The sequence below is a fragment of the Sus scrofa genome, chromosome 3, assembly GCF_054392235.1.
Source record: "Sus scrofa isolate SSC_HxYL_T2T_F1_AM1 chromosome 3, Sscrofa_HxYL_maternal_Yorkshire_Landrace_v2.0, whole genome shotgun sequence".
Classification (NCBI taxonomy): Eukaryota; Metazoa; Chordata; class Mammalia; order Artiodactyla; family Suidae; genus Sus; species Sus scrofa.
In genome coordinates, this window is record NC_139385.1 from 134256007 (window position 1) to 134281015 (window position 25009).

General features: G+C 39.8%; 1 protein-coding gene across 1 annotated transcript in view; it reads left to right on the forward strand.

Annotated features, from left to right (window-relative positions):
- Window positions 1-25009, forward strand: part of NBAS (NBAS subunit of NRZ tethering complex) — a 355775-nt gene that overhangs the window by 139877 nt on the left and 190889 nt on the right. Inside the window, exons 25-29 of the mRNA XM_085016151.1 lie at window positions 306-479; window positions 8383-8516; window positions 16243-16305; window positions 18506-18628; window positions 22977-23079. Of these exons, the coding sequence (XP_084872277.1) occupies window positions 306-479; window positions 8383-8516; window positions 16243-16305; window positions 18506-18628; window positions 22977-23079 (597 nt within the window). The remainder of the gene's footprint in view (window positions 1-305; window positions 480-8382; window positions 8517-16242; window positions 16306-18505; window positions 18629-22976; window positions 23080-25009) is intronic.

The following is a 25009-nucleotide window of genomic DNA, read 5'->3' on the forward strand; positions in this document are numbered from 1 at the left end:
AGTAGTTGGTGGTGGTGGTGGTGATGGGAATAGTGTCTTGGTCTTTCAGAGCTGAGGGGCCCCAGGGTGATGATGGCACTGATGACGTGGGCCATTGCTGCTTTGGCTCCACCAGCCCCAGGCGGAAGGTGATTCTCCTGCCTCTCAGTTGCCTTGTGAGGGGGAATGGTGTCTGTTTTAGAACGTTTGGGCTTTGATTGTTTCACGTGAACCTGCTTATCTTTGAGCTTTATAACTTGTTGTCTGTGATTATCGGGTATTTAATATAACTTGTGCTTGTTTGTTTTGGTGAATTACATTCTCAGTGTCCTGAGGACAAGTATGTGACCAGTGCTTACCAGTGGATGGTTCCCTTTCTTCATCGTTGTGAGAAGCAGTCCCCTGGTGTGGCTAATGAGCTACTAAAGGAATATCTAGTCACTTTAGCTAAAGGGGACTTAAAATTTCCCCTGAAGATATTTCAGTATTCCAAGCCTGATGTAAGTAGAAACTTTAACTTCTAAAAAAATTCTCTGTACTTTTTCCCCTACAGAATTACATTTCATATTGATTTCTTTCTTCTTTTAAATAATTAGCTTTGCAAGTAATTTCTCTTTAAGCAGAAGAAGTGGTTGTCATTTTTTTATTCTTTAAAAATGTTCCAGCAGTTTAGTCCAAAAATTTGTTGGAAGTTCATACAATTATGTTTATCTTGATTGATTTACTCCCGAGCGCGTCGACTGTCTATTGTATTATGGAAACTGGCAATACCAAAATGACTAATGGTTGAACGGTATTGAATTCTCACTGTAGGTAGGTGCTTCACAAGTGCTGACTCATTTAATCCTTATAACTATCCTCTGAGGTAGATATTTTTATTAATATTCCCGGAAAAGAAAATCGTGATGTAGAGTGGCTAGGCAGTTGCCCAGGGGCACAGGAAGGAGCGGAGCTCAGGTTCAAACACAGGTTTTTCTAATTTCCCAGCTGGGTTCTCAACCATCATGCTGTACTGTGACACCAAAGAAGAGGAAAAGATTTCTGCCTGGGAGGACCTTCATAATATTTATTAAGATCTTTAAGATCTCATAAGGAGATCTTGTTATTATTCTTATATTCTCTTATATTTGCTGAAGACTGATCTATCTCTCTGTATTTCTGTAGGGTTCAAGTTCAGATTCACTGGTGATAAGCCATTTTGTTAAGTGCTGCATACTTTGCAGTGTAAATAACCTCTTAATTTAGCCATAAATCAAATGTGCTATTTCAGGGGATAGCGGCTCCCTTTCCCCTGGAGGGACTGGAGCAGGGTGGCGTAGTCACTGGATGCACTGACTGTCGTGAGATTTAAATTAGGCTGGGATTCAAGCAGAAGCCATTGATGCCTCCTTCCAATCCTGAATTATAGTTGAGTGTACTTTGTGTACTAGCCTTCGTGAGCGATCTGAAGTCCTCTAAGGTATATGATTATAGATCGGTATAATCAAGATAAAAGGGAAAGTGTTGCTTAGTTAACCTCGCACATTTCTGACTTCTGGAAGGGTAGTCTGTGAGGACCATCCCTGTCCATTGATTGTTTAAAAATTTCCATCTTCTCATAAGCATTTCCACTTACTATTCTGATTTTTTTTTTTTTGGTCTTTTTAGGGCCTCACTTGCGGCATATGGAGGTTCCCAGGCTAGGGGTCAATTGGAGCTACAGCTGCTAGCTCACGGCAATGCCAGATAGGAGCCGCGTCTGCAACCTACACCACAGCTGACAGCAACTGCAGATCCTTAACCCACTGAGCAAGGCCAGGGATCGAACCCGTGTCCTCCTGGATGCCAGTCAGATGCGCTAACCACTGAGCCATGATGGGAACTCCTATTCTGATTTTAAATTGGGGCTGGTTTACTGTGAACCGAGGGTGGGCTGCTCATGACAGCAGAATGCCATCTGAGAAACAGGATGGATTGAGTATGAATGTTTTAAGAAGAATCTTGTTGTGGTCCTTCTTCCTTACAGTTTTGTACATCCTTTGTATACAGTCAGCTCTTTGTTGTTTTTATGTGGCAGTGGAGCATGTGCCTTTTGAATGAAACACCATTTGTCTCTGTTGAAATATGTAAACAACAAAGGAGAAAACGGTCGAGGTTCTGGGCTCTTCCTTCCCATCCAACTTGTCTGTTTCTCGCTGTGTTATCTTTCCGTGACACAAATTTGGTCAGGTTGTGATCTGTGGAAAGTCTCTGGCGGCCCACCATTGTCTGCAGGGTAGGCGCTGGTGTGGAAGGTGCTTGACGGTCTGCTTCTAGTCGGCCTCTGCAGCCTCATTTCCCTCCATGAAGGCACCAGCTCCCTCACTAACTTTGCACCTCTTCACCCTGTCCGGTCCTTTCATGCCTCCGTGTGTTCTTTGAGGCTGTTTGCTTTATTTAACAGATACCATCTGTCCCTTGGCATCCTGCTCTCCAGGAGTCCCTTGGCTGCGCATCCTTCCATGACTTCTCTGGGCTGCGGCGGGGCTTGCCGCGTGACAACCCATGTCACACGGTGTTGCGTTGCGTGTTCAGTCTCTCTCTCTGTTTCCTAGATGTGTCCTCTCTGTCTTGGGTGTCTTCTGGGACTAGCATGGTCCCTTCTAGAAAGCAAGTGTGCAAGGGCAGCTGAATGAACGATTCACACTGCATTTCATTATGATGCTTTAGGTCGCTTCATTACACTTGTTGCTTTACTAGGATGGTACCTGAAGCATTGTTTTTATTTTACCTTATTTGACTTTTTACAAAAACAATACCCCTTGAATCTGCTGTGAATCACGCACCGGGTATTTTTGGTAAAATAAAATGTATCTGTATCAGACAGCTTAGGCTAAGATATTCTGATTAACACGTGGTCTCTCAGTCTTAGTAGTTGACAACAGCAAACGTTCATTTCTCCCAAGCCTCTTGAAGGCTGTGCTTGGGCTTCTGCTCTGTTCCATGTATTATTCATTTCAGGACTCAAGCCTAGAGGAGCAGTCGCCTTTCCAAACGTGTGGCCCAGGAAAAGAACAAAGTAGAACCACACAGCAGCTCTTAGCTCTAAGCGTCTCAAGTTACTTCCTGTCACATTTCACAGGCTGAAGGAAGTTTGTGGCCAAGCCTGGTGTAAATGAGGCAGAGAAAAATAAACCTCTCCTAGAGTTAGGGAAACAGATAATGGGAAACAATAATGCAAATATAATGTTCTCTTTTCGACTATCTCATGTATTTCCAAACTCTTCCTCTCTCTTATAAAATCTTGATTTTAAGTGCTCATCTCTGTTTTAAGCCATTGCTCTTTGCTTGTCCCCCTGTTTGCACAGTGAGACTTGTGAAGTAACTTGGACAAATCTGGATGGAGCTGACTTGGCAGGAAAATATTCTATCTTCTGCCATTGTTCTGTCTTCCACTGGTATTGTTAAGATGCATTTGTGCATCAGAACTATATGGATTAAAAAGAAACCAATTTCCTAGGCCCAACTCAGAATAGATTAGAATTTGGGGGATAGGGTCTGGAATATACATTTGACAATTTATGCAGTGATTCCGACGGGAAGCCAGTTATAAGTGCAAATCATCCCCACTTTCCCACTCTTGTTTGCTGTCCCTGCCATTCTTGTATGGCGAGGGCCCCTTGAATCTGATGGGGATTAAGCTGTTGCAGGTTTCAAAGAGATGATCCTATTTTCAGTTCTTCTCTCTTCCTGGAGGTGGTCCTTCAGGAGTCCACGTTAGAAGCATTGGATGCTTAGTAAACCCTCCTTGTAGATCCCAAACCGTATCCCAGTGGACAAATGGGAAAGTCTGCTTAACACTAAACTCTCAATTTCTTGCTGGCCTGCTTTTGGCCCATACTCCTTAGGAAATTGAAAAGTGCCTCTAGAACTGTACTCTTCAGTGTATAGCCAGCCACTGGCCGTGTGTGGTTATAGAAATTAAAACATGAAATTGAAAATTCAGTTACTGAATCTCACTAGTTTTCTATGCTAGTCCCAGGGTTTTATAATTAAAAACAGTGCTACAGTGAATAAGCTGTCCATATTTATTTTGTATTATTGCTGTATCTTCAGGGTATATTCCTGCAAGGGGATTCCTGGGTCTGGAGGCAGAGTTGGGTCCATATTACCAAAGTTCCCTTCAGAGGGGCTGTTCCTCTACAGACAATGTAACGTGACTGTTTCTCCGCAGACAGAATTTGTTGTTATGTTTAAAATTTTTTGCCAGTGAGATGGGTGAAAAACAGCATTTCGATGTTGTTTCAACGTGTTTTCTCTAAATATGAATGAATCTGAACATTTTCTCATATGTTTGAGAGGCATTGCCATTTTGGTGAATCGTCCATTCTTGCCTTTTCCTCATTTTTCACTTAGATTTTTGTTTCTTTGTGCCTTAACTTTTAGAAATGCATACGTATTAGTGTCCTTATCCCTTTTTTATTGTGAGTCTTTCTCCCAGTTGGTAGATTGTCTTTGGACTTTTATTATGTATTATGTCATGTAAAATTTTTTACACTTTATTTTTGTATAATCAAATTGATCTTTGGTTGTTGTTATTGCTTCCATATTTTAAGTCTTGGTGAGAAAGCCTTTTCTTGCTGTAAGTTTGAAAAATCACTCATGTTTTCTTTCAGTACGTGTATGGCTTTATTTTTATGTTTAGATTCCTCATCTATTTGGAGTTGATTCTTTTGCATGGTGTGAGATGTGGAATAGTTGTCCAAGCACTATTTAGTTAAAAAGTTTATTTGTACCTGAGGGATTGGAGAGGCCACCTTTGTTATACACAAAATTTCCATTTGTTTTGAGCCGAATTCTAGAGTTTCTTTATTGCTTTATTGGTCTGTTTGTCCATGTACTACATACCACACTGTTTTAATTATAGAGATTTTCTGATGTGTTTTAAAAATCTGGTATGAATTGTAGTCCTCTATAGTTCCCCCATCCCAGTATTTTATTTTATTTTATTTTATTTATTTTTCTTTTTTAGGGCCCTACCCCTGGCATATGGAGGTTCCCAGGCTAGGGGTTCAGTCGGAGCTACAGCTGCCAGCCTACACCACAGTTCATGGCAATACCAGATCCATAACCCACTGAGTGAGGCCAGGGATTGAACCTGCGTCCCCGTGGATACTAGTCAGACTCGTTTTCACTGAGCCACGATGGGAACTCCCCATTCCAGTATTTTAAAAGCTACTTCTGTATGTTTTTTTACTATCTTAACTTTAGTATAATGTTCAGTCACCTTATTAAAAAATAAGATATCGAGTTCCCTGCTGGCTCAGCAGGTTGAGGATCCAGTGTTGTCACTCCTGTGGCTCAGGTCACTGCTCTGGTGCAACTTTGATCCCTGCCTTGGGAACTTTTGTCTGCTGCAGGCGCAGCCAAAGAAAGAAAGGAAGACTAGGGAATGTCATCTGTTCATGTCTGTCTGAGTGTCTTTTTGGAATGTTCAAGGTTTTTCCTCATGTAGATTTTCCACACTTGGTAAATTTATTCCTAAGCACTTAATTTTCTCTTTATATTACAGATTGAGTTTTCTTTACCCTCATTTTCTCTGTTTATCGTTTGTGTATATGAAAGTTATTGATTTTTGTATACTAGTTTTCACTTATTCTTTCACTACTTCATTGATTTCTTTTGTTGCCCCATTCTCTAGGGTTTTGCAGGAATTTTTAACATCTATTGTTCAGTTTCTAGTTGTGTAGTAGTGCATAATTTTAAGACTTTATTAAAAGAAATTATGACTTTCTTAGATTTTATCTTGCCTTTCTCTTTCTTTTTTTCTTTTTTCTTTTTTGCTTTTTTAAGGCCACACTCATGACATATGGAAGTTCCCAGGCTAGGGGTTGAATCAGAGCTACAGCTGCCAGACTACGTCACAGCCACAGCAGTGTGGGTTCCGAGCCACATCTGTGACCTACACCACAGCTCACGGCAACATCGGATCCCTGACTGACCAAGTGAGGTCAGGGGTTGAACCTTCATCCTCACGGATACTAGTTGGATGTGTTTCCGCTGCACCGCAATGGGAACTCCTCCCCTTGATTTGCTGCCTGTGGTGGGGAAGACTTACTGACGTCTTAGGAAGTCCTAGATGTGGGCTCTCATCTCTTAACTTGAGGTGGGGCAAATGATGGTTTAATAGTGACCTCTGAGATATTAGGACAGGAATGGTGGAAATAAAAGGAAGCGTGTCTCACATTATGTGAAGTTAGATGTCTTGTAGCGCCTAATAGGACAGCAGTGAAAAGTGTCTTTTAAAATGTGTGCATTATGATTCGTGTACAGAGTAGATTGTATTAAGAAAGATATGCTGAGTGGCCCAGGAAGAGAGCACAAAGGGGCCGTAGGAGTACAGAGAGGAAAAAGGATTCATGAGGAGTTATTCATTGGAACAGCATTTATGGAGCACATGCAAGAGACTCTAGACATCTGGGGAAGTTGAACTGAAGTCAGCCAAACAGAACTAGATTATTAGGGAGGTTTAGAGACTAAGGCTTTAAGCTTACGTTCCTTGAGAAGACATTCCAGGTAGAAGTAGAGGATGACAGGGAGACCTCATCGGTGGAATCCCATGTTTAGATAAAGGCAAGAAACTTAATCTAGGTGAACTAAAACTTTGGAAAGGCATTGGCCCCTAGGACCAGAAAAGAGAGTTGGCATCGGGCCATGAAGGAGCTCGAGTGCCGGGCAAAAAGTTTACTCTTTATCTCTCACATCGAAGGTCTGTTAAAGGGCTTTTTACAGAAGGTTTTGAACCTACCTCCTCACACATATGGACTCTAGAACTTTCAAGCGACACTTCACTGTCTCCAGGAGGGAAAGATAGGAAGCAGGAAGATGGAGAAGAACATCAAGGACTCTGGCTTCTGTTTGAGCCGGTTTCCCAAGTTGTGCCAGACTGGAATGCCTTCAGTCTCTTCATCTTCCTCAGGTGCTTTCTTTCCATGCGGGAGGCCTTTGTTACTGTTTTTTCCCCAGGCTCTTCCATTCTGTTCAGGAAGCTCTTCTGCAGGATGGTGAGAGCCCACTCTTGCTTAGGCTCCCAGCCAGCCTGCATTTGAATCCCGACTTGACCCTGACCAGCTCGTGCCTTGAGCAAGCTGTTTGTCCTCCCAGTGCCTCAATTTTCCCTTTATGTTAAGTAGAGACAGTACTAACTTAACAGGATTGTTTTGAGGATTTAGAAATTAATGCATGTCAAGCGCATAGAAGCCGTACCTTGCGCACAAGGAGAATGGGAAAAGTTGGCTCTCTTCATTAATTTTTATTAACGCTTGCTTTTGTTATTCCCTGCTTGTCCCTATTTCACCAGTTTGTCATTTTGCAACCTTGGATAACTAAGTCTTTGTCAAAGCTTGATGTCAAATTAAGGCTATGTTTCTTAATACCTTGAAGAAATCCATGTATATAAGTCCTTTAACCCAGATGCTTTTTTCTAGAAACCCTTACTTCCCTGGTAACCTTGAATGTTTCTTCCCATCCATTCCTTCCTTTCATCCATGGATGTGATTTTTCTCCTGAGAAAATGCCTCTGTTTGGTGACTTCTCTCCATCACTTTCCTATTTCTTTTGTAATTTTCTACTAAAATGCTGGAAACAGTAGATCTTTATTATGGAAATTATCTTAAACTTACTGTATTATTGAAAAGAGCTCTAAGAAAATAGTTTCACACTTCCTTTTTTTTTTTGGTTAATATAAGCATTCTGCATGTATTTATTTAATCCTCACAGATGTTAATATCCCAGCTTTATAGATGAGAAAAACAAAGCACAAATCTGTAATTTTTTTAATCTCAGAAAATACTCTAAGAATGGGAATCTGTAATTTGCAATGGGAAAGTGACCCCAAAGAGTTATCTTTCTGTGTCAGAAATATGGAGTGTGTTCTGTGATGTGAATATTACTGGATTACAGTGTGACTTCTTTCAGATACAATGTTGGTACTGTTTAGTTAAATGACTAATATATAATGTACTGAAAAATAGCAGGCTCGAACATCTCTGAATATTAGTTAAGGGATTTTATATATTTTTGTGATTGAAACACATAAAATTTGGCTTTAGGGTTAGAAACATTTTTAATGAATTGCCTTTGTAATTCACTCTGTTTCTTCTATCTACTTTATCTTGAATGGGTCATAAATTGAAGAATCTGTTTTCAGCAGATGCAAAGCTTATGGGTACAAATTATCTTTTCTAGCTGATTCTGTAATTAAAATGCAATTTCGTTTAGAATTATTAAAGACCCTAGAAGTCTGTAAGCTAAAGAAAAACCAAGATTTGTTTCTGCAGCTGATTAATTGCACTGTTTAATATTCTATTGAAGTGGTACTGGGATATGGAAAACTGACTCTAAATCTACTGATGTTTAGTACAACATGCTTTTTTTCCCCTCTAGTTGCAGCAAAAAATCATTCCTGATCAGGACCAACTGATGGCGATAGCACTGGAGTGCATCTATAACTGTGAACGAAACGACCAGCTCTCTCTTTGCTATGACATATTAGAATGTCTGCCGCAAAGAGGCTATGGGTAAGCGTCCTCAGTGGGCCAACTTTATGCTTGTGTCTTCGTACTCTAACAGTTAAAATGAAAATGTTACTTCCCTGAATGTTCATTATGGAGAATTTGGGGAATATTAAAAAAAAAAATGAAATTATCTGCACACCTGTTGCCCAGAGATTAAACTTTTATTTTTCCAACAGTATAGGGGAAATTGACCTTGGTAATTATCCATTGAAAAACAAACAAAAATATCACTACCACTACAACAAAAAAATACTTTAAGTGGATAGACAGTGATGTATCTTTGTGCTAAATTATTTCTAATTAAGCGTTTTTCATATTTATGGGCTAGTTGTATTTATTCTATGTATTTTTTGTTCTTATCCCTTGCCTAGAGTACAACTTTTAAGTATTAATGTATGAATATACATAACATTTTTTCTTTTAGTTTTATTGAGATATAATTAACATACAGCACTGTGTAAGTTTAGGGTTTATAGTATAATGACTTGACTTACATTATGAGGTGATTACCACACTAAGCTGAGTTAGCATCCATCATCTCTTACAAATACAAAAAAAAAAAAAAAATAGAAAAAATGTTTTTTCCCTGTGATGAGAATTTTTGGGATTTATTATCTCAGCATGTTTGAACTATAACAGACATCAGTGTTGACAGTGGTCAGCATCCCCAGGACCTGTTTATCTTATAACTGGAAGTTTGTCCCTTTTGACTGTACTTCCCCAGCTCCCACCTTCCACTTCTAGTACCAAGAAATCTGACCTCCTTTTCTGTGAGTTTGTTAAGGTTCCACATAGAAGTGAGATCATAGGGTATGTGTCTTTCTCTGATATAGTTCACTTAGCTGAAACCCCTCATGGTCCCTCCATGTTGTCATAAGTGGCAGGGCTTCCTCCTTTTTATGGCTGAATAGTATTTGTGTGTGTGTGTGTGTGTGTGTGTGTGTCTGGATCACATTTTATTTATCCATTCATCCACTGATGGTCATTTGTTTCTGTGTCTTGGCTCTTATAAATGATGCTGCAGTGATCATGGGGTGCAGATATCTCTTTGACACAGTGATTTCATTTTCTTTTTTTTTTTTGTTGTTGTTGTTGCTATTTCTTGGGCCGCTCCTGCGGCATATGGAGGTTCCCAGGCTAGGGGTCGAATCGGAGCTGTAGCCACCAGCCTACGCCAGAGCCACAGCAACGCGGGATCCGAGCCGTGTCTGCAACCTACACCACAGCTCACGGCAACGCCGGATCATTAACCCACTGAGCAAGGGCAGGGACCGAACCCGCAACCTCATGGTTCCTAGTCGGATTCGTTAACCACTGCGCCACGATGGGAACTCCCGTGATTTCATTTTCTTTAGATGTTTACCCAGAAGTGGAATTGCCAGATCATATGGTAGTGTTATTTTTAATTTTTTGAGAAATGAATGTACATAATTTTAATTGGTCTTATGTTTAAATGGACATTTATATAGCCTTCTTTTGGACCATTTAGTTTTATGCAAATCGGATTTATATTTTCTCTTTGGCAGTCACACAGCCATTATTCTTTTAATCACTTTTAAAGTGTAGTATATATTAAAAATGTCATGGAGAAGTTAATAACAGCACATGAAAGATCACTGAATGAAAATTTAGTGGGCCTGTTGCTAAGCCTTTGTGACTTCAGCTGAGTCACCTAACATTTCTGATCATCAGTGTCCTTATTTGCAAAATCAGATATTGAGACAAGAAGTCCTTCTCATGCTCTGTTTCTTTTTCTCCTCTTTTTTCTTTTTTTCCCCTCTTTTCCTTCCAAGATATTTTTTTTTGGGGGGGGGGATGAAATGAATGATAAAAGTCATTGATTTTTTTTCAACCCAATGTGAAATAGTTGTTTCATGTGGTCATTACTGGTACTGAAGTAAGGTGAAAAATTGATGGGGGAAGGATATTTGCATGGTACCAAAGCATTACCTTTAGCAAATATTTTAAATTTTTTTGGTAATTTTGAGAGGAGAAGTATACATTTATAAAGCCAAAGGCTCACTGCCATTACCTTTAAGTTACCAAACATGGGATCACTTACCATCAGCCTGGCATTATGTGTTTGCTGGTGAGAAGCAGTATGAAGTAAAATAGTTTACCCCAAACCTAATCAATCCTGTAAGCCAAACTTCTAGTGTATAGTAAATTCAGGGAATAGGAGAACAAGCTAAATGACACCATGACAAGAACAACCAGATACATTCAGAATGTAGAGATCCTTTGGGTCAGATTGTCTTTACACTTTGAAAAGCAGTGTCCTGGAGAAAAACAAATTGGTGGAGACGGGGAGGTGCTGTTCTAAAATCAAGGAGTCTAAAAGAACATGTGGAGCTCCCACCATGGCTCAGTGGTATCCATGAGGGTGCAGGTTCAATCCCTGGCCCTGCTTTGTGGGTTAGGGACCCAGCATTGCTGTGAGCTGTGGTGTAGGTCACAGGTGGGGCCCAGATCTTGCGTTGTGGTGGCTGTGACATAGGCTGGCAGCTGTAGATTCTGCCCCTAGCATGGGAACTTCCATATTCCTTAAAAAAAAAAAAAAAAAAAAAGACGAAAGAACTCTGTTCCTTTCTAATTTTTAACCATAAACTAATGTGTGATCTGGTTAAAGTCAGGGTATTGAAAGACTTGTAATAGATGAACAGCTGTTGGTTGCCCTCTTTCCCCATCTTCAGATACCTGTCTTCAAAAAGCAAACATCATTATAGATCATGTCTTCCTTCTTGACTTTGACTGCCTCATTTAAAATACTACGCTCATACATGTCATTTATTGATGTTACAGTTTTAGATAGTTACTGACTTTTCTGGAAGCCTACTCTTGCCCCACACTTACTTCTCTTAACCATTTTTTTCAGTGTAGTTAAAGCAGTATTTCTATCATTATGATTACGTAAATACTGTTGACACAGGGCTAGTATGATTATATTCCTTTTTATGCAACTTTTTGTTTTTCCTGCGTTGAATAATTTCTTTTTTTGGTTATTGTTTATGTTTCCATTTCCCTCCTCCACTCTTCTGACAGAAAGGTAAGCCTTTTCTTGGTCAAAGATATCTAGTAATGTCTCCTTTCTCTTTTTCACTCTGCTTCTCTCTCTCTCCCTTTTAAAACATCTTTCTTAGAATTGTTTTTTCTCTGGCTTTGATATGAAAGAATTGTTCGCTGTTGTGCTGCTGTACAACCACCATCCTGGGATTTTTGTTTCCCCCTCTCGTGTTCCATATTGCATTTCTGGGATTTATTATCTTCTCCTTTCTTTCCTCAATTTGATGGAACACCGTCTTGAATAGTTTCCTATCAAAGATTTCATGGACACATTTTATTTTAAGACTGTCACATGTCAGAAAAATATCATAATTGCATCCTTATCCTTGATGGAATCCTTGGCTGTGTATGGACGTTTAGGTTGATAATCTTTTTCCTTGTGAGTTTTGAAGGCGTCACTCTTGGCTGCTCCTTCGTGCATTGCTGAGGAGTCCAGTGCTGTTCTGAATGACTACTTCATGTTTAAATGGCTTTTTCTTCCTTTTTCGGAATGCTTCACTGCCTTCCCTCATCTTTAATGTTCTTAAACATCATAAGGATGTGTTTAAATTTATCATTGTTCGTTTATTTATTTTTGGGTCACACATTTTTGGCATGCAGAACTTCCCAGGCCAGGAATTGAACTCCAGCCACAGCACACTGTATCCTTAACTCTTAGGTCATCAGAGCACTCCATTCATAGTCTGTTTAAATAGTGTGTTCCAACCTGGAAACGCACATCCTTCAGACCACTGGAAATTTTTCTTCTATTTTTTCCCTGTTACATTTCCTTGATAAGTTTATTTGCATGTCCTTTTTTTTTCTGTTTTTTGCACTTTTAAAATTTATTTACTGCCCTTTTTACTCTTTCCACATCACTTTTTGTTTAATGATCTTGGAGATATCTACGGTTTTATCTTCTAATCCATATTTTGAATTTTAAAATTTATTTTGGCTTTCTTATTTAAATTCTAAGAACTTTTTCTCATTCACTTGGAAACAAAATTGCATCCTACTCGTGTTTCACAGAGGCATAAATACTCTTCTGTCTCTGCATTACCCTCCCTGCCATCATCTCTCACTTTTCATATTCTTTTTGTTTGCATCTCTGCCTTTATTTAGAAGATTTTCCTCCATGTCTAGTGATTCTGGACCATGAATTTATTTCTAAGATACTGAAAGCTGATTGGGAGCCTTGAGACAAGCTGAAGCCTTTTCATTACAGGAGTGTTTGGGAAATTGCCTTGTCTGTGAGCAGCTAGAGAGTGTCAGTCTTGTTTTGGTTTTGATTTTGGGGGGAGGGAGGATAATCTTAGATTCTGTCCATTGCAGTACAGAAAGGTTGGGTGGTCTGTAGCTCCAGCTCAGTCATCTCTTCTCATTATGGGTCTAGGTACTGACCACCAAAAAGGAATCAAAACATTTTGCGGAGTTCCTGTCGTGGTGCAGTGGTTAACGAATCCGACTAGGAACCATGAGGTTGCGGGTTCAGTCCCTGGCCTCGCTCAGTGGGTTAACGATCTGGTGTTGCCGTGACCTGGGGTGTAGGTCGCAGACGTGGCTCGGATCCCGCGTTGCTGTGGCTCTGGCGTAGGCCGGTGGCTACAGCTCCGATTGGACCCCTGGCCTGGGAACCTCCATATGCCGCGGGAGCGGCCCAAGAAATAGCAAAAAGACCAAAAAAAAAAAAAAAAAAAACAAAAACATTTCGCCTTGTTATAGGCAAAGCTAAATGGAGATGGTGCTAGTGTGTAATACTTCCCTTCCTCAGTGTAGGTTTAGGGAAGCTTCATGTAGGGAGAGGTATAACCACAGAGTGGACTCAGCATCTTTGTATTACTGACACCTGTTCAGATATGACCACAGGCTCCTTTGCCTCCTCGGTGAAGAGCAGCGAGTGTGCCTCTGGGAACCGTGGGTCTTCAGGGGGCAGCAAAAGGCTGGTGCTGTGGATTGTATTCACAGTTTTGTAGCAAAATGTCATTGCCCATCCTTTAGAGACCTTAGTCCAGTGGCTACTGGAGTGCTGGTGGTCAAAGTGCTCTTCCAGAGGGTGACAGGAGATGCAGAGCCCTCTCCTTCAGTACCCAGAGCAGACGCGGTGGAAAGTTTCTTCCTCGGGTGGCCTTGGTGGTAAGGACAGATGGTCCTTCTGTCAGCTTGGTGCCCCTTTTTGTCCCTGACCTCTAGGTAAAATCATTGCCTTCCAACTGACGTGTGATTTTTTACAAATGAAAGTGTTCGGCTTTGTTCTTCAGTAAGATCAAATAAGCGTTGAGTATCAATTAGAGTTTAGCTATTAACTTTTAAAAAGTAATTTGCCTACATGAGATAGTCATGGTATTAATAAAGTGATATTAAAGATATAAAAAAATTTTTTTCATGTCCTTTTAATTATTATGGTGAGGGGATTAATATTTTGTTTTCAAGGAGTATGGAGGCTAAAACGCCTTTTGTGAGTATGTGTGGCTCAGAGCTTCTTTGGCCTCAAATTAGTAGTTTCTGATCCAACAGATTTTTTTTTTTTAATAAACACAAAAAGTGTCATGATGCTCTTTGGTTGTTCCATTTATTTCTTAATGATTGGTTTTTTTGCAATTACAATTTTCTAAAATGCAATTATAAATTGGCTAAGTATTAAAATACAGGTCTTGGTGGTAGTTCTTTTTGTTCATCATGCCAAGATTGTCAGTTTATAGTCTCCCAGGATTAGTTGTTTATTTTTAGTGGTTAAATGGTTGTTATTTATGAAATGGTAAACTGTATATTTTTTCACTGTTTTGGACTTCGTATTTCTGAGCATCTTGCCTAGGTGGCACGTTCCATCTGGCTGAAAAAAATCTTTAGTCATATTTGTGAATGTCAGTTCACAACGGAAGAAGACATTCTGAAAATCTCTGACAGATGTTTATTGTAGAGCCACAAAGTGATAATTTAAAAAATATTATTTCTGGAGTTCCCGTCGTGGCGCAGTGGTTAACGAATCCGACTAGGAACCATGAGGTTGCGGGTTCGGTCCCTGCCCTTGCTCAGTGGGTTAAGGATCCGGCGTTGCCGTGAGCTGTGGTGTAGGTTGCAGACGCGGCTCGGATCCCGCGTTGCTTTGGCTCTGGTGTAGGCCGGTGGCTACAGCTCGGATTCAACCCCTAGCCTGGGAACCTCCATGTGCCGCAGGAGCGGCCCAAGAAATAGCAACAACAACAACAACAAAAGACAAAAAGACAAAAGACAAAAAAAAAAAAATTATTTCTGAATGAGTATGTTAAGGGAAGTTAGCTCTGAAAATTGGTCTTGTTGTTGAAGGATGTTAAATGGAATATACCCAATATCCAAATTTATCACTCGAGATCAAGACCTAAAACTTGATTTAAAAAGATAGTCCTTGTAAATTACGCTAAATAATTGCCACATAGTTTTAGACCAGGGCCTATTATTAGTTTAAAAAATGAGTGAGGCTTTTGTGTTTAAGTTAGGTCATTTTTAATTTTCCAAGTCAATAGAAAGGTTTTTTATTTTTTGTTTTTATTTCTTTTTAGGGCCACACCTGTGGCACATGGAGGTTCCCAGGCTAGCGGTCAAATCAGAGCTGCAGCTGCTGACCTACACCACAGCCACAGCAACGCCAGAACCAAGCTGTGTCTGCAACCTACACCACAGTTCATGGTAATGCCAGATCTCTAACCCACTGAGTGAGGCCAGGGGTTGAACCTGCGTTTTCATGGGTACTAGTTGGGTTCGTTACCACTGAGCCACAACGGGAACTCCCAGACAAAGGTTTTTTTAATGAGTTTTCTTATTACATCCTGATGTCTTGCTGGAATCCAGTCCATCACTGGTGGGAAGGCCCTGAGAGTGTCAGGTACAGTGGTTCTCAGTGGAGTCTCCCCTTCAAGTTGGGGACACAGAGTCGCATGGGGTGGAAGAAGCCTTTTATAGGCTGCTTAACTTTTCTGCCAAGTCCTTTCCACTTGTCCGTGCCAAGTCTGTCCTACCAGTCATGGTTTTTATTAGTTTATGATCTTTTTCATGGTCGTGTTTCTCCTAGTCCCCTATTTTTATTTTTATTTTTTCCTGAGCGTTGTCTCTACTCCCTGGAAGGAGTGATCTGTATGGTGGCTACGTACTTTTGCTTCATTTTAAAATATTGTAGTGGAGGCAGAGTGTGAGAACATGGAAGATGTCCACTGAGTGTATAGAATTCCACAGGAACCTTCCCGAGGAGCCCAGGTGGGGCAGATGGGCCTGGGAGAATGCCATTGCATGGGCCATGATTCCTGTTCTGCTCTGTGGGTTAAAAGAGCAGAAATAGATCATCACTTTACAGCCTTGGCTGCTTCTTAAAAACAATTTAAAAAGGACTGCAGTTGATTTGTAATTCTTTTTTGTTTTTAGCAGAGCTGAACTAAAAGTTGTTAAGAAAGTAATTGTCCAAATCTCACTAATCTGTATTGGAGAATATTGTTCTGCTCTTGTATTTTTTTTATCGTGATGTCTTTGAGTTATGAAAGATGCTGAATGAGTTTAGGAGATAAGACTGACGTTTTAACCTGGACAGTATAATACTGTTATATATTAAAGACAAGGCAAATATTATTTCCTTTTTTTATTTTTAACTTAACCGAATTTGGTATTTTAGATAAAAAGCTGCTACTGAAACAATTTAAATTCTCTTCTCTTAATCCTTTAGTCATAAGACAGAGGTAACCACAGCTCTTCACGACATGGTAGACCAACTGGAACACATTCTCAGGTGAGAAAAATGATGCTCTGTTGGCTCCATGCTGATTAAGGAGGTCTGTTTATGTTACCTGAAATATGCCCAGTGGTCATTTCCAGCTTAGCCTCCACATTTGCCTGACTCTCTTAAGAGTGAGTTTCCTTAATAACAAATGTAATCCCAGTGTATTTTTGCAGAATGCTGCAGTAGTAGGCACATGGACTTTGAGGATTAGTAGATGTATGTTCAAATCTAGGGGTTGCTGCTTACTCGCTGTGTAATTTTTTTTTTTTTTTTTTCCTTCACACTCACAGCAGGCAGAGGTTTGCTGGCCAAGGATTGAACTTGAGCCAGAGCAGTGGCAATACTGGATCCTTAACCACTAGGCCACCATGCAGCTCCTAGCTGTGTGATCTTTGAGCCTAGGGTTTTCTTAGCTATAATATCTGAGATGACGGAATTAATATTTGGCTAAGCATTTAAGGTGCCCCACACATAGAAGGTAAATAAGAAGTCTTAGTTCCTGCAGCAGTTATTACATCAATCAGCAAACAATGTTTATTATACCTCTAACTTTTCTTTTTGGGGTACAATACATTTGATTGGTTATCTGGATTATATTAGTAACTCTAGCAATGTTCTTTATTCTGAAAATGAAATTTTTTAAATATTTTATTTGTAATGATTTTTTTCCCCGTTATAGCTGGTTTACAGTGTTCTTTCAATTCTCTACTGTACAGCAAGGTGACCCAGTCACACATACATACATTCTTTTTTCTCATATTATCATGCTCCATCATACATGACTAGATACAGTTCCCAGTGCTATACAGCAGGATCTCATTGCTTATCCATTCCAAAGGCAGTAGTTTGCATCTGTTAACCCCAAATTTCCAGTTGGAAATGAAATATTAAACTATTACGGAGACTGAAAATTTCTAATTTGCTATTCAGGAGTCTAATATTGTTTGCTATATTCATTTTTATATGTATGTATAATGTGCTTGTGTGTAATTTTTAAATATTTGCATTAAAATAAAATTAAGGATAAATTTTGTTCTTACATAATTATAGAAATTGTGTATCACTTGATAGTGATAATATCTAAAGTTGAAGAATTTAGAATCTGCTAATTAGATCTCTCTTCTCTCCTCCCCTGAAAAATTGAACATACTCTGACCAAAGCTTAATAGGTTAAGTCAATGTAGCTTCATTCCTTACAAATGTGCATGGTTATCTTGGCTTTCTAAGGAAATTGAGAAGAGCTCTCTCAGAGAGATATAGTATATTTATTGCACAAAATCATTACTTCATAATAAACATCGTTTATTTCACCACATGTTCCTGGGTGTACCTGTGGGTTGTCTTGATAGTCCAGCTAGGCTCTCAATAGCACGAGGAATGAGTAACACCCTGGAGGTTTCTGGATAATACCGTGGTCTTTTACTGTTGGCCTTAATTTACTGACATTCAGAAAGAACTTTTTGTTGCTGTTCCACCTCATAGCCGTGAAGAGTTGGTAAATGTTGTAGTGTACATAATGTCATGTGACATGACCCGTGAGATTTATCTTTACGAAGAATAACTGAATTCTCTCCTGCCTCTTTTTAAGTCCAGTAGTGATTAATTCATAAATGTGAGATTTGGTGAGACAGACAAGGTATATATACAGTGCTGATGATTATGGAATGATCTATCTCAAGAAGATTTATTAGAGAATACGAATCTTATTTGTTTGTTTATAGAAAGGATTCTTGAGGGAGATTGAATCTTACGGTGTTTCTCTAGTTTTCCAACTCTAAAATTCTTTGCTTACTGCTTTTCTAGCAGCCTTGCCTATAACGAAATACTCACCAGGGTTAAGAGTTAAAGCAGGGTATTGCAGTGATATATTTGGCTTCTTTTGCTGACTTGAGGCTTTTACAGTCCAGGCAAGTTGTAAAAAAGATTTTGAGATAAGGATCTTGCCAGGCTTTTTAAAAGATGTCAACTTATCTCAAATATATTATAATAAAAGTCAGTAGGGGAAATAAGATTTGATATGTAATTATTAGTTTTTTTTGCTGAAAATTAATGTAGGTAGTGTGTAAAATTGGGTCATTTTCTGTGATACTCCTTTTTTTTTTTTTTCCCCCAAGTACCTAACACCTAAGTGCTATTTGTATTTTTAAGATCCTTAGAGCTTTCTTTTTGGGTAGCAAGACTTCTTTAAAAATTCTTCTTTCACTTATAGTGTGTCAGAGATTTTGGAGAAACATGGACTTGAGAAACCAGTTTCATTTGTTAAAAACACTCAGTCCAGCTCAGAAGAGGCACGCAAGCTGATGGTTAGACTGACCAGGCACACCGGTCGGAAGTGAGTAATAAGCCAAATTAATCGATTATTGTATATGATTAAAAAGAAGTTCTGTTTTTTTTTCCTTTGCTGACTTCATTTGTTTATTAGTTTTACACTTCACAATTAGGTTTGTGGCTGGCCCATTTTGAGAGTTCATTTTCATTTATTTTTCAAGGTGTAGATTATTATTTTTTAATATCTAAATATTTTAGTATCATTTGTTGAAAAGACTGTCCTTTATGTACTGTATTGCATTTACATCTTTGTTGAGAATCAGTTTTCCATATAATGGGGGCCTATTTTGGGGTTCTTTATTATGTTCCATTGATCTATTTGTTTATCTTTGTTCTCATAACCATACTGTTTATCATTATAGATTTATAGTAAGCCGTAAAATTCCTTATTTATGTCTCTTTAAACAGTTTATTATTGTTACTTATTTATCTGCCTTATGTTCCCTTTAAAATGATAAACTTATCTAGGGCAAGTGTCATCAGATATCTAATTTGGAGCCTTACATATCAACAACCCTTTCTCAATAATTGTTAAATGAATAATTTAATTTAGAAGATTTAAAAAACTTGTCTTTATTTTATTTGGCCGTGCTCTTGGCATGTGGAAGTTCCCAGGTCAGGGATTGAACCCATGCCACAAGCAGTGACCTAAACTGCTATAGTGACAATGCCAGTTCCTTAAACCACTGCACCACGAGGGAACCTGAAAAGTTAATCTTAAGCTTTCTTTATAACTATAAACAACTGGTTAATATTTCCGATTGTGTTGGCTCTACTCTAGAACTTACTCTTCAAATGAGAAAGCCATGCTGTTGCCGATAGATGGCCTGCTATCTTTTCATCGAATCCCCAGAGTACTTCTTAAGTCCTCGAGGTTAATTTCTACTTAGGGCATTCTGCTTACTGTAAATATATAAGACAGTATGGGTTCTTCTCCCTACCCCCAAAGTACTCAACTTGAAATGAATCTTAATTATTTCATATATGCTGACATGGTTTGGCCCTTAGTACATATAGAATTTTTTTTTTTTGTCTTTTTTATTGTTGTTGTTATTGTTGCTATTTCTTGGGCCGCTCCCGTGGTATATGGAGGTTCCCAGGCTAGGGGTCTAATCGGAGCTGTAGCCACCGGCCTACGCCAGAGCCACAGCAACGCAGGATCCGAGCCACGTCTGCAACCTACACCACAGCTCACGGCAACGCCGGATCGTTAACCCACTGAGCAAGGGCAGGGACCGAACCCTCAACCTCATGGTTCCTAGTCGGATTCGTTAACCACTGCGCCACGACGGGAACTCCGTAGAATTTTCTTATGCATATTCTAAATGGTGGCAGATTTCACTGAATCTGTTGCACATCAGGTTTTACCATCTTGAATGCAATACTCTTTCTCCCTGGAAAATACACCTCCATTCCAAAGCTGTAACTAAATACATCGGGCTTGTATTCAGGTATGTCTCTGTTAATTTGCAAACCTCTTGTAGAGTGCCTCCAAGCTCTACTCTGGGTTCTTATTTACTGAATGTATTCTGAAAAGACCACTGGAAATAAGGTCTTATAATTTATTTTAATTAGAACCTGTACTTACGGCGAGCCATGTGCGAGAAAACATTAATACCATCTGTCCCACTGTTGCCGCTTCCAGAACAGCTGGGCTATCAGAACTTGAATTCAGCTAGATGATACCTAGGCCCGATTTTATGAAGCTGGTGCAAGAGAGGCCCCCACTTTATCAAACATTTTGCTATTTCTCTGCCTGCAAGTCAAATCTGAAAGAGCCCTTCAGCCTTTGAAGCCCACCCAAAGGGTTCCTATGCTAAGGTCTAACTAGTAGATATATTTCAGGGATTATCCTGGAAGACGTGCAAATATATCAGTTTGTACTGTGTGTTTGCATGCTGGGGGAAAAACGTGTTCCCTTAAGCTTTATTTTGTGTAGGATAGAGATAATTGTTAGTTTTGAATTAACAAGTATAAAATGCTATAAGCAAATGAAGTTTGTAATTATTAAAAGTTTTAGTTGGAAAATTCCTGAAGACTAGAATTTTTGCAGGAATGATCCTAAGTGCTTACTTTTTCCATAGAAATACCATGTTTTTGTTTGTTTGTTTGTTTTTTTGGTTGTGTCTGAGGCTTGTGGAAGTTCCCTGGCCAGGGATGGAACCTGCACCCAGGTTGTGACAAGGCCAGACACTTAACCCTCTGTACCACAAGGGAACTCCCAGTTTTTGCAAGGATGATTCCAAATGCAAACTTTTTCCATAGAAATGCTATTGAACACAGTTTACTTGCCCTGTTTTTAATGCATAAAGAAAACAATGCATGGAAAGGAGATACCCAGTTGGTACTTGGCAAACACAAAACCAAGCGAAACCTGCCCTTTTCAGACCGCGAGATTCATGGTTACGTCAAATGTCAAGACTAGAACGACTGTGATTCCCAGACTCATATATATGCACACATACGTAGTTGTCTTTTTAGGGCCACACCCATGGCATGTGGAAGTTCCCAGGCTAGAGGTCCAGTTGGAGCTGCAGCTCCCGGTCTAAGCCACAATCACAGCAGTGGGGGATCGGAGCCGTGAATGCGACCTACATCACAGCTCTCGGCAATGCTGGATCCCTAACCCATTGAGCGAGGTCAGGGATTGAACCCGTGTCCTCATGGATGCTATGCAGGTTCGTTAACTGCTGAGCCAGGAGGAGAATGCCCCAAACTCGTACATATTTAACAGAGATGGACTTTTGAGCGGGGTGGGGAGAATTAGAGCACATTTCTTCCCCTTACTAGACAGTATTAGTGACCATGTACGTGACTACGGAAAAAACAAACGCTTGTAACTTTCAGATTTGTTCATTCACATTTGTAGAATACTATTTATTTTTTTAATTTTTTTATTTTTGTCTTTTCTAGGCCTGCACCCGTGGCATATGGAGGTTCCCAGGCTAGGGGTCTAATCTGAGCTGTAGCCACTGGCCTATGCCAGAGCCAGAGCAACGACAGATCTGAGCCACATCTGCAACCTACACCACAGCTCACGGCAATGCCAGATCCTTAACCCAATGAGCAAGGCCAGGGATTGAACCTGCAACCTCATGGTTCCTAGTTGGATTCGTTAACCACTGCACCATGATGGGAACTCCTAGAATACTGTTTTATACTGGAAAAATATGGGGAGTCTTTTCATACATTCTAGTTGAAGTTAATCCTCAGAATATACAAAAAAGGAAATCTGAGGCTCAAAGAAATTAAGAAATTTATTCAACTCTATACAGGTAATCGAGCCTGCTTTTATACTTAGGAAAAAATCTTGCTTCGGTGTCTGTTTTATCAAAATTAATCTCATCCATTCCTTATCATTCTCTGAGATGGGCCATAAGTGAGAAAAGTGAAATTCTGGAAAATTAAATGCTCACAATTACGCAGTGACTCTCTGTGACATTGTTGGCAAGACTGTTTCCGCTGCTTCAGGAGAATCTGAACCATTAATTCTCTAACTCTGGACACAGACATGAAATGGAATTTGATCAGCTGGATTGTGTCAGCCTCAGTGCTTGATCCCTGAATGGTAGATTGCTTCTGACCTGGAGGGCCTGTAAATGAACTAGAAAACCAGATGGGGGCTTTGGGCTTTCCCTGTGTGGTGACTAGCATGTCCTTGAGGGGACCCTGAAAACTCTATGGAGTTGTTACAAAGGGTACTGGCTTCTTCCTGAGCCAGGTGTAGGCACTGTCTTGTTGCACCTGGGCAGAAGAGACCTGGGCAGTGCTCCGTCCCATACTCCAGGGCCTGCTGCCAGAACTCCCACTGAGAGGACCCGGAGGCCGCCCTGCTGAGAGCCGCCTTTCTGCCTCTAGACTCAGGCCAGGTGTGGCCCCTGTTGCCTCTGGGTCTGCATGTGTGGTTGAAGCTAAGAAGAGTCCCTGCTGGTGGTTGCCAAGAGATGAAGATGGAATTTGAAAGCGACTCTCCAGGGGCTGTTTTGCTGTATCACAGCTGCTTTATCTTACCGTGCTTTATTTCACCTTAGCAGCTCATAGCTGGATTACCTTGGCCATTATCATTTGGTCCCATTCCAATTATGTGTCTAGGCAGCTACAGCAGAGGCAGTTCTGGCAGCCTCTCTGGCATTGATACATTGCTGCCCAACTTTCCCCTCTTTCTTTAATCATTTTTTTTTCCCTGGAAATTCAAATGAGATATATTTCTGTTGACCATCTGGGAGCTGTGTGTCATATAGAATGGTGGCTTTTTCTTTTTTTTTCTTTTTTTTTTTTTTACTTTTGGCCAATTGAAGAGAGCAATTTCATGAATTTATTTTTTTTCCTTTTCTCCTCTCTTGGTTTTCCAGGCAGCCTCCTGTCAGTGAGTCTCACTGGAGAATGTTGCTGCAAGACATGTTAACGATGCAGCAGAACGTTTACACGTGCCTAGAGTCCGACGATTGCTATGAGGTGGTATACGCACATAAACTGTTTCCTTGTAATTGAGAAATTTTAGCTGTTACTTGTGCTCACTGGACACACAGGTGATGGCTGTGAGCGTCACTGAAATTAATAGTATGCAGTTATTACATGATGCCTGGTAATTGAGTACTGCGGTATAGTTTAAGCACTTTCATATCTAACTTCCTATCTTCTCTCTCTGTTCGTTGCAGCATCATTTATTTAGTGGGTTGATTCCCAGCTGGGAAACTTCAAATCATACTTGACTACTCTCCATAGTTCTGTTGGTGGTCACCAAAACGTAGTTGATGTCTCTGAGAAAACTCTTTTCAGATCTGTCCTAGCTTCATCTCTGCTAATTTGCAATAATCCTCCAAGCTTGTTTCCCTACATCCATCTCTCTTTCCTGTTTACACTGAGAGAGAGAGAGAGAGAGGTGTTCTAAAACAGCCTATTCAGGACACTCCCTCCTTAAAATGTGTTGCTTGTTCCATATCGACAGTCAGAAAGTATCTATACTTCTTAGTGTGGCACAGAAGCCACAGGGCGTTCCAGCGGCCCTGTCCCGCCTTTGACACTCCACCACGTGCCCTGGGTGCTGGTCGTGCCAGATCTGTCCTGACTCCCTCCACTCTCGATGCCGTTTCCTGTTTCTGTGACTTTGTACACATTGACCTCTTTGCCTGGGCTGTATTCCTCTTTTTATAATTTGAAAATTGCTGATGATTTTTAGGGGTCAGTTCATTAATTACACCTCTAGGATGCCTTTCTTTGTCCTTTGATAAAACTTGTCTCTAGTATAGCCTTTCTTTCAAATGCAGTGACTTGTTTATTTCAGTGTGTTTCTTCCCTTTGGTCATTAGCTCCTCGGTGGGCATCATTGTGTTTTATTCATCCTCATCTTCCCCAGTGCCTATTCTAGTGTCTGGCACATAAAGGATACCTAAGGATGGTTAGATGACTAGGAGTGTAAGCGAGGGGGATTTAATCCTTATTTTGGAAGGTAGGGTATTACCATCACATTACTCATGGTTTGTATGGGAAGGATGATCCAGCTAACCCATTTTTAATGAGATACAGTTTGAAAGAGGGTTCTTATTTGAATATTCTTTTCAAATAAGCCCAATCAAAATTGTGTAAAGTATTTCTTATGTTGCCCTGCTCTGACACTGTAAAGCATAACCCATTGATAAAATAAGAGTTATAAAATAGGTCTCTGTTTTGTGAAATTGGTTGGCATTTTAAATTCAAGGTGATTGAGTTTAACAAGGTGATTTTAACAACTATAGACTGTTGAGAAATGAAAGGTTTTATATTTGAACTTCAGGATTTCTAGGCTTGGTGAGTGTAAAGTTGGTATTGAGTATCAGTTGTGCACAGTATCAGACCGTGCACAACTGCCCGTAACTTGCCTTTGTATCTAAAGCAAAACTTGACATTCGGCTTCAGGGGAAATTAATCTACATGCACATAGGATCCAAAAAGTTACTGTCAATAGTATGCCTGAAATGGTGTTTTAAGTGAGAGTAGCATTATTTCCTGGTATTTTCTGATTCTGATTGAAAAATTGGCATTATGTGTGTTACACTTGAACTCGCTCCTGTGTAGAGTAATCCTTCATGACAACCTGACATACTAAATCGTTTTTGTTATATTTTAACACCTTTGTATTAGGCTTTGATATTTTAACGACTTTGGGCCATTAGTCTTTCTCCTTTGAGAAAATATTTGAAAGCATATTATAATGGTTGTGAAACGATTCTAGGAGATAATTAAATTTGGCTGCTTAAATTTTAAAGCATTTTAGTGCCATTTAAATTACACTGTATTGTCTTGCTGACTTTTGGCCATTTTTGTTAGGTTTTGCTGTCCTTGGAAAATAATTTGAAATCTCACTGGCATAATTTTGATAAAGTGCAAGATTTCTTCTGTATAGCCT